The sequence below is a fragment of the Lolium perenne genome, chromosome 5 (genome assembly GCF_019359855.2).
Source record: "Lolium perenne isolate Kyuss_39 chromosome 5, Kyuss_2.0, whole genome shotgun sequence".
NCBI lineage: Eukaryota > Viridiplantae > Streptophyta > Magnoliopsida > Poales > Poaceae > Lolium > Lolium perenne.
Genome location: NC_067248.2, coordinates 159,673,599 through 159,684,151, shown reverse-complemented (window position 1 = coordinate 159,684,151; position 10,553 = coordinate 159,673,599). Strand labels below are relative to the sequence as shown.

The 10,553-nt window shown below is 50.1% G+C and overlaps 1 protein-coding gene across 1 annotated transcript; it reads left to right on the top strand.

The window, feature by feature from the left end:
• Positions 1–7,311: 7,311 nt before the first annotated feature.
• On the top strand, positions 7,312–8,980 carry LOC127304887 (GDSL esterase/lipase At2g42990-like). Its single transcript, XM_051335449.1, has 3 exons — positions 7,312–7,729; positions 8,014–8,506; positions 8,597–8,980. Exons 1-3 carry the CDS (start codon positions 7,322–7,324, stop codon positions 8,791–8,793), a joined length of 1,098 nt encoding a protein of 365 aa, XP_051191409.1. The 5' UTR covers positions 7,312–7,321; the 3' UTR covers positions 8,794–8,980.
• Positions 8,981–10,553: the final 1,573 nt, after the last annotated feature.

Below are 10,553 nucleotides of genomic sequence, written 5' to 3'. Positions count from 1 at the left end.
GTGAAGTGGGTCAGGAAGAGCCTGCCGACGGGATAGACCTAACTCTGAAGCTCTAGAATTAGGTCTTGGATTTGTTTTGTCAACTCCAAGTTTGAATTGTTTCGTTGAGTTTGATTGTTCGAATTTTCTGTTTTTCTCATGTCGTCTTAGAGTCTAGGTATGCCCGCATTAGTTTGTCATGAGTCCACTTATGCGCGCGGACCTAAATCAAATCCTGATCAATCAATGTACCCTGTGATATTTTTTGAAAGTGTAATTGGTTTTTTATTAATGCTATATTACATATTTATCTTGTCTTATTCTCTTATTCATCGTGATGAGCTCAGTTGTTTGAAGTGAGGAGATCAAATTAAACTAGCTAGTTCGTCAAGTGACATTAGATATTCTGCTTAATCTCCGACATTTTTTGCGACTGTTTTTCAAGCACAAATATTTTCTTGGGCCACTCGAAGATGTTTTGTTTCAGTTTCAGTTGTCATTCCATGGGCCATCTCACCAAACAAAACAAAATTTGGGCATAGTAATTGGTTGTGCTTTTAAAATCAGACCCGAGGGCTAAAGCCAAGAGCGAATAATTGCTCCTATCTGAAACCTAATCAATCACAATGTTCTCATGTAGCCTTTTTTTTATGAGGGGGGTCATTCAATTAGATGGAAGCAAGTTTATTTAGAGGGGGGCAAGAAAGATCAGCAAAACAACCCTATCCGGCTCAGTCTCTGGGGTTAAGTTGGATTGAGTAATGCCAGAAAACAACACAACTAGACAGGGTTAAGTTGGATTGAGTTGGGCAGATTGTCAACGTACGGTTTATGATGGTTAATTCTCTGCTCTCCGAGTCATATGAGAGCTGGACGCAGCACCTGCTTTCCTGCAGAGGGGAATCTACCATGCTTACATATGCAGCACAAGCACGGGCGATCCGCCCTCAAGCTGTCGGCAGACTCGTCTTCCACCACAGTCCGGTCAGATGAAGGTTCATCCGCTGATCCAGACGAAGGCAAGAGGCTCTTCGCCATTGTTCGGTCGATGCTGGTATATACCGGCTTGATTGAGCAGCTGCAACAGTTCTTCAAGAAGGGCAAAAAATCATCTGGGAGTAGCAACTCGAGCGAGAAAGACGAAGGGAGCAGTCAGTGGGAGGCCACGATGAAAGAAAGAATGAGCAACGTACCTCAAATAAATTTTAATTTGAATTTGGAGCATATTCTATGTCTTTCATACATGCTGATCATGTAAATGATGCATTTACAAACATAGCTAATATGAATCTGCAAAATAAAAGAGACTACATGCTCAAAAACAAGTACACACCTGTTTTCTTGTATATATAAACTCTTCTATTATACCGATCTCAATCAGACTAATGGAAGGACGTTGTATTGTGTAATACTTATCTAATTAGCCTTGAGGCCACAAATAACTTTTACTCTTCATCCTGCCACTTTATTGTGTTCTCATTTTGTTAGCATAGGTGTGTGGGATTGTATGGTATCGACTTAGCATCAATTCCATGATTATGTAGTTAAACAATGTAAAGTGTTTTAGGGTTTTGCGTGGGGCAATGCCTCTCCACGTATCTCTTTATATAGATCAGCCGTGTACATACAACGTACAATAATACATGATAGTTATAATACATCTAGACCTACTTTAACATCCCCCTTAATCTGAACTTTTACTCTGTACAAGATTCAGATTGGTACTAAAACGGTATAGCATCTGTCGAGTAGCTGGTTTGGTGAACACATCAGCTAGCTGATCACTGGAAGAGATAAACCTGACCCACCTGACCCGAAGAGCTCCAGACGCCACATGCTCATGCACAAAATGGAAATCGATCTCAATGTGCTTTGTTCTTGCATGGAAAACTGGATTAGCGGTCAGGTAAGTTGGCCCTAAATTATCACACCACAATATGGGGATGCGCTGCCGAGATACTCCTAATTCCTTGAAGAGAGACTCTATCCAAATAGCTTCTGCAGCGTCATTTGCCAATGCTTTGTATTCCACCTCAGTACTTGATCTTGAGACAGTAGGTTGTTTCTTCGAACTCCCAGAGATGAGATTCAGACCAACAAAGATGGCATAGCCTCCTGTGGATCGACGATCATCCACACATCCTGCCCAATCCGCGTTAGTGAAGATACTAATACTAGTCGAGGTCGACTTGCGAAACAGCAAACCTGTATTCAGCGTACCCTTAACATAACGCAGGATACGCTTGACTGATTCCCAATGAACATCAGTCGGCTGTGACAAGAACTGGCAGACTTTGTTTACCGCAAATGATATATCAGGTCGGGTGAGGGTCAAATACTGAAGGCCTCCAACAACAATGCGGTATCGGTAAGAATCCTCAATACCTAAAGGAGTGCCAGACTCACGTGAAAGATGTTCCGTCACATTCAGCGGCGTAGAAGTGGATCTACAATTCTCCATACTCACACGGTGCAAAAGATCCAATGCATACTTCCGTTGAGTGACAGTCATCTCCCCTAAATTGAAGGACGCTTCAACACCCAGAAAATATTCCAGTGCACCAAGATCTTTAATGGGAAAACTGGCAGAAAGGGCACGCACAAGACCATCAACCGCCCCTGGAGTAGAACCAGCAATGACAATATCATCGACGTATACCAACATGTATACCTGGACACCGTCCCGAGAGAAAGTGAACAACGAAGTGTCAGCTTTCGAAGGAACAAAACCCAAATTAGCCAAGAGGGCACTCAGGCGAGCATACCAAGCACGCGGAGACTGCTTCAGGCCATAGAGAGCGCGCTGTAACTTGCACACATGGGAGGGATATCGCTCATCCTCAAAACCAGGCGGCTGTTGCATATACACATCCTCTGACAGAAAGCCATGAAGGAAAGAATTGCTGACATCAATCTGACGGAGACTCCATCCACGAGACACTGCAAGGGAGAGAACCAGCCGCACTGTGGCTGGCTTGACGACTGGACTAAACGTATCACCATAGTCAATGCCATGCCGCTGAGTGAAGCCCCCAGCGACAAGTCGAGCCTTATGTTTATCAATAGAACCATCAGGCCGATGTTTGGTCTTAAATATCCACTTGCAGCCGACAATGTTAGCGTCGGGCGGTCGAGGAACCAAGACCCATGTCCTGGTATGATGAAGTGCAGCCACCTCATCAGCGATGGCAGCCCGCCACGCAGTCTCGCGAAGTGTATCGCGGTGGGACACGGGCGCGGCAAAGAAAGCACGCCGGCCAGGGTCATAACGGACAGTACCATCAGTGTATGTCTTCTCGCGAAGAGTGTTGTTGCGGGCGCGGAAGACCATGGCATGACCTGGAGCAGCCGCAGGCGTCGCGATCGAGGGGTCAGAGGGACCCTCGACAAGAGGCGACGCGGGCTGATCGACGCTGGGTGTCGCCCCAAGCGGAGAGGGGGCCGCAGGCGAGGAACATGCCGGCCCATCGCATGGCGCAGCGGACGCCGACGGACCGGTCGTGGACGTGGGCGCTGCATGCGGCATCGGATCGCGCGCCTCCGCATGCACGTCGATCACCGGCCCATGCACGTCGGTCACGGAGGAGGAGGAGCGCTCCGAGATGATTGCCTGCACACAAGGACTACCAGGCACATTAATCGGCATATGAGATAAGTCATATTTGCGCATACAGTCACTCGTAACCGGTTCATCGGAGGGAAACGAAATTGCTTGTTTCAAAGTGGAGACATCGACGGTAACACCGGGAGTGGAGTACGGAAAAATGGACTCATCGAAAACGACATCACGGGAAATATAAATACGACCCGTGGAACGATCTAGACATTTGTACCCTTTGTGCATCGGGCTATACCCCAAAAAGATGCACATCGTGGATCGAAAAGACAACTTGCGAGTATTGTACTTTCGCAAGCTAGGCCAGCAAGCGCATCTGAAGAGACAGAGGTATAGTTGGGTTGGATGTTAAGGAGTCGAAAGAGAGGTGTATCTTGCTACAGCACAGGTGACAGGCGGTGAGAAAAGCTTCATCCCAATACCGAAGTGGAAGAGAGGAGTGCGCAAGCAACGCAAGGCCGATTTCCACCAGATGACGATGCTTGCGTTCAGCAATCCCATTTTGCTGCGATGTGTGAGGACACGAGACGCGATGGGAGATGCCAATACGCTGGAAGTAGCGGTGCAACTTATGATACTCGCCACTCCAATCCGACTGAACGGCTTTGATTTTGGTGTTTAACAGACGCTCCACATGCGCCTGGAAGGTGTAAAAGACATGCTCAACATCAGACTTGTGCTTGAGAAGATAAATCCAACAGAAACGGAAATAATCATCGACAAAGCTAACATAATATTTATACCCTCGTGAGGATGCAATAGCTGGACCCCATACATCCGAATGAATTAACTCAAGAGGTGCAGTAGAAATACGATGAGAATTATTATAAGACAATTGTCGACTTTTGGCACACTGACAAGCATCACAAACTAAAGTCTGATTATTGGAAGAACACACTAAATCATTTTGCCTAACAATGGTTTGAACAACATTATTGGTGGGATAACCGAGGCAACGATGCCAATGAGGCGAAGAGGTCTTCACGCCGGAGAGCGCCCGGCGCGACGATGGAGGAAGAACTCGACCAAACGGGACGGGGTACAGTCCGTCTTTGCTTCTACCGTGGAGCAGAATTTTCTTCGTGACCTTGTCCTTTACAAGGAAAAAGAACTTATGAAACTCAACAAACATTATTGTCGGAGACAAGGCGATAAACTGAAAGGAGGTGATTATGAATATGTGGAACATGAAGGATATTTTTCAGTTTCAAAGATGAACCAGCTAAAGACGAATGACCAATATGCGAAATAGACAAACCTGCACCGTTGGCCACCTGAACTTGGTCCTTCCCATGGTAGCGGTCATGAACGTGGAGACGCTCGAGATCACTTGTCAGGTGATCGGAGGCACCGGAGTCGAGGTGCCAGTACTGTTCGTTGGAGGATGTCGATGTAGAGTTGCCGATGCGCTGCTTTGGATCACAGCGCTGGCGGCAGTCACTCGCGTCATGCCCCCAGATATCACAAATCTGACACTGGGGGCGCCACCTGCGACGTCCTCCTCCATTGCGGCCATTGGTGCCGCCATTGCCGTCATTGCGTCGATGGTCTTGGCCACCTCCACCGTGACTGCCAGACCCTTGTTCGTGGCCTCCTTGGACAGGGCCATGCTGTCCCTGTGAGCCACCACCCGCGGGACGACCACCGCTAGGGCGAGAAGAGTCGCCCGCACGCCCTGAGTTGTTGAAGTAGGGGCGAGAAGCGGCGTTAGCCGAGGAGGTCCAGTCCTCGAGATATTCCTGCTGCTGCTTCTGAAGGCCCTCATAGTTAAGGATGGTCTTGTAGAACATGGCCAGCGTGACAGGCGTGGTCGCGAAGTCCATAGACGCCGCGATCAGGTTGAACGAAGTTCCCAACCCGGTGAGCATGTAGTCGATGATCTCGTCATCGCGGAGAGGGGAACCAGCGGCAGCCATGGCGTCGACGAGGGCCTTCACCTTCTGCATGTACTCGCTAGCGGACTTGTCTCCCTTCTTCAGTCCTTGGATCTCGTGCTGAAGAGCACGGACGCCGACACGGTTTTCGGCGGAGAACATGGCGTGGACGGTGTTCCAGGCCACCGCAGCCGTTGCGCAGCCGATGAGCTGGGCTGAGACTTCCTCGTGCATCGACCCGAGGAGGTGGCCGAGGACGCGCTGGTCCAAGGTCCACCACTGCGCGTACGCTGGGTTGTCGACGTCACGCGCGGCGTCACCGGTGCCTTCCCAGATGGTGCGCGGCGGCACCGGAGCTGAGCCGTCGAGGAAGCCGTGGAGACGTGCACCGGCGAGGTTGGGAAGAGCGAGCGCCTTCCACAACATGAAGTTGCTGCCATTCAGACGAACGACGATGGCCGGGAGAACCGGGACTGCCGCCGTGTCGGACGGCGGCGCGATGACAGGGCCCGCCACGGTGGTGGACAGGCTAGCACTGGAGGCCGTCGTCAGCGCGAGGCTCAAGGAAACCTGCTGGGCCATCGCAGCGGCGGCGGCGATGGGGATCGCGGCGGCGGCGACGGACTAGGCGCGGCGGCTAGCTAGGGTTTTGCTAGCGGCGGCGGCGAAGGAGCCAGGTGGCTCTGATACCAAGTTCAACAATGTAAAGTGTTTTAGGGTTTTGCGTGGGGCAATGCCTCTCCACGTACCTCTTTATATAGATCAGCTGTACATACACGTACAATAATATATGACAAGTATAATACATCTAGACCTACTTTAACATATGTATCAGGGGTTACGAGTAAGATACTACAAGATTGTGATATCATCATGATATCCTATCCATTGACCTGGCCATAGTAGTATCATAAAATTGTAACTATGATCCCAATTACTTCTGTCCGTCTACTTTCTTTTTGTGGCTTTCATTTGATCTTTACTATATGGTGGCAAGGGGTGGGATGCCGGACAAGTTTTTTGGGTTGATCTTGCTCTAATCCTTCTATTATGTACCTCAAAAAAATCCTTCTATTATGTAACTCATTTCACTCTGCTTTTTTCTTTTGCGGGACAAACTGTGGGCCGTTGCCACCCTAGTCTTCAGGGAACCGGATCCTCTAACGTTGAGGAAAAAGAAGAAAGAGGATCGAGTTAGGTAATGTAGCCTAAGTACCATGTTATGTAGCCTAATTAATTAATTTAAGTAATTACTGTAGATATAAATATATATTTTAAATTTTATTACACAACAAATTTGCCTATATGTAATTACTCTAAATGCATAACATTAATTTGTATTATATAAATTAATTTAATCATTTGGATCTTGATCATACGGTTTGAAAGAAGCAAAGTTAGGCTACTGTAGCATAGCTAACTTTGCTTCTTAAAGTTAGACGATCTAGTTCTAGTCTTCAGAGTATGGTCAAGTTCAACCCTAGACTAGTTAACCTTTTTCTATTGTGTTTCGAGAGTAATTAATCTCAGTGCAACCTCAGAATTGGGTGGTACACATTGAAAGCACCACCGAAAATTAGTTAATTAACTACCAGTTGTTGGCCGGGTTGTACTATGTGTTAGATGATTGATCTACTCTACGTTGCATGTAAACTGCACCAAACAAATGCACCAAAGATCGGCGGCTGCAAGAAGCTGCCGCCTCATAGATGGATGAACAAGAAGCTCGGCTCATCGTTCGCCAGCCTAGCTAGCTGCTATGTGAGAGCTCGTACTGATCGATCACTATAAAATCTCACGCTCGGTGTCTACGCAAACCCGCGCGCATTCACAGTTCGCAAGCCTGAGAAACATGTCCCTTCTGCGACAAGTGCGACGTGCCATGCCCGCTCTCTTCGTGCTCGCGCAAGTGGTCTTGGCAACGGCACGCCGGGGAGCTGCCGCTGCTGGTCCAGGCAAGGTCCCGGCGCCGGCGGTGATCGTGTTCGGCGACTCCACCGCGGACACGGGCAACAACAACTTCATCCAGACCATGGCCAGGGGCAACCACCCACCGTACGGGCGCGACTACGTTGGCGGCGTCGCCACCGGTCGGTTCTCCAACGGCCGCCTCCCCGCCGACTTCGTCTCCGAGGCCCTGGGCCTGCCGCCCTCCGTGCCGGCGTACCTCGATCCTGGCCACACCATCCACCATCTCGCCAGAGGCGTCAGCTTCGCCTCCGCAGGCGCCGGGCTGGACAACATGACCGCGCAAATCCCGGTAACCAAGCACGCAGCTAATTACTGCTCCATCGTTGCAACAACGTTATATGTAGGCACGACTTTGAAAATTTAGACGCTTTGAATTTTTCAAAAAAATGCAAGACCCTAGAGCTAGCCGTTCGCCTTTGTACATTGTGGTATCTAGTGGACAATTTGAACGATGCTTTGCAAAAGCTGCTGCCTGCTGGACGAAGTTGTTGTATAAGTATCTCTTTTTGGCACCCGTTTTCACATGCTGCTAGAGATGCTAGAGATGCTCTAACAAAAGTCTAACCGATGCAGTCAGCGATGACACTGAGCGAGCAGATCGACCACTTCAGGCGGTACAGGGCGAGGCTCCGGCGCGCGAAAGGCCAAGCAGCTGCGCACCACATCATAAGCCATGCTATCTACATCTTCAGCATCGGCGCCAGCGACTTCCTGCAGAACTACCTCGTCTTCCCCGCCAGGGGCTACAGGTATACCCTGCCGGAGTACGAGGTGTACCTTGTCGGTGCGGCGGAGGCGGCGCTGCGGGCCGTGCATGGGCTCGGCGCGCGCGCGTTCAGGGTCGTCGGCCTGCCGCCGCTCGGGTGCCTGCCGCTGGAGAGGGCCATGAACCTGCCCAGGCCGACCGGGGAGTGCAACGAGGTGTACAACGTGGTGGCGAGGAGCTTCAACAGCCGGCTCAGGGGGCTCGTCGCCAGGCTCAACTGGGAGCTACCCGGTGCGCGGCTGGCGTACGTCGACCAGTACGGTCTCATGTCAGCCATGATTGCCAGGCCATGGGAGTATGGTCAGTGTGCTCGACCACTCATTGATCCCCTTAACTATGCAGCGTAAGTTAACATTTGGTTTCGGCGTCTGATGATCGATCCACCTGCAGATTTCGAGAATTCGGTGCAAGGATGTTGTGGCACTGGCTATGTCGAGACAGGGGTGCTCTGCAGCTTGGACAGCGCCTTGACGTGTGACAATGCTGATAAATACATCTTCTTCGATGCCGTCCATCCATCGGAGAGGGCGTACAAGATCATAGCCGGTGCAATCCTAAATGCCACCTCCACGCGCCGATTCCCGTGACACCCTACTCAACTCAATCGCAATTACATGGACTCCAAGACAAACACCGTACGTACATGCTTAATTAGTTAATCTTCGAGAATTGTATTCCATCTATTCAATGTAGGGTCTAGCATGTCCATGTTGAGATCTGTGTGGTACAAGATGGTCCATATTACTCAATTTAAACCTAGACTTTTGTTCTGCATTGGTCACTTCTTTTTCCCAGAAAAAGATGTTGAAACCCTGGCCTTTGCATCAAAGTGATGCAGATAACTATCTTTGATAGAGTTGATGCAAGGCAACGAGGGCAAAACCATCAAAGGAAACCATTATATGATATGCATTTGATTCTTCCTCGACCATGGCTTCAAGAAGGAAAACATAACCTCATGCCGTCGATGTCATTTTCGCTGAAGATAATCATGATAAGAACTTCCATCCTGGTTGTCGAGACATAGGAGGTGGAGGGATATGTGTGGTAGTCCTCTGTAGACTATGCACCACATCCTCATCCCTATTTTTTCCATGGACCAACATAATGAGAATTACAAAGTAAAGTATGTGCCGGAAAGTTTTATATAAGCACCCGACTAGAGGGGCTTAGTCCATATCAACAGTTTACCCATGTGCACCAACAACTTACGTAACCAATATAAGCAACTATCTGATAGTAATTGTTAGATGTATATATATGTATATTGTAGTTTCCTCATATGTTAGGGAGCTTTCTGCATATGTGCAACTGTACATGTACTATATATTGTGGCATTTGGCCCCCTGGTAATACAACAAGCATATTGTCCTAACATGGTATCAGAGCAAAAATTGGTCCTCCTCCTCCTCTAGTCAGTACGGCCGTCCTTGACGCTTGTTTCGGCCGTCTCGCTGCACCTCCGGCCATCGCCGGCTGCTCCCCGGCCGCCCGTCGCGTGGGCATCCTCGTCCCCGGCCAGATCGGCCCGCTCCCGATCCGCCGGCCCCCGGTCTACTCTTCTGTGCCGCCCGTCGCTCCCGTCGCTTTGGCCCCATCGCGCCGCCCGCTTCCCCCGCTCCCGCTCCCGATCGGCACGCTCCACCTGCTCTCCCGCGCCGACCCCTGCTCTCCCGCGCCGTCCGCTGCTCTCCCGCGCCGGCCGCTTTGGCCCCTGCTCTCCCGCGCCGCTCGCTTCGGCCTCTGCTCCCTGATCCGGTTTCTCTCTCCTGCCAGTTGACTTCGATCTGAAAAAAAGGCAAAAAAAAGAGCTATGTCTTCCACGGGCTATGTTGCGATCCCTCGCTGCCCGGTGATCTTTGATGGCGTGAATTACCCTGATTTCGCAGCCTTCATGCGCGTCCACATGCGCAGTCTTCGTCTTTGGGGTGTGCTTTCTAGCGATGTCTCCTGTCCGACATGCCCCGTTGCTCCTACGGTGCCTGTTGCACCGCCACCTGTTGCCCTTGCCCCTGATGCTACTCAGGCGGATAAGGATGCATCTAAGAGTGCTGATGACGCTGCTCTGGCTGATTATGACCGGAAGGTCCAGGACCACTCTACTGCCATTGCGACTTACCGGCTGGATCTCACTGAGTACACTCAGTGGATAGATGAGGATGCTCGTCCTGCTGCTGTTCTCACCTCCAGTGTTCTGCCTCAGTATGCTGCTGAGTTTATGGGTCTTCCCACCGCTGCTGCTCAGTGGGCTTTTCTTCGTCAGTGTTATCAGCCGTCTGAGGATGCTCTTTACCTGTCTGTGGTCCGCCAAGAGCATGCCCTTTAGCAGGGTGATTCTACTATTGAT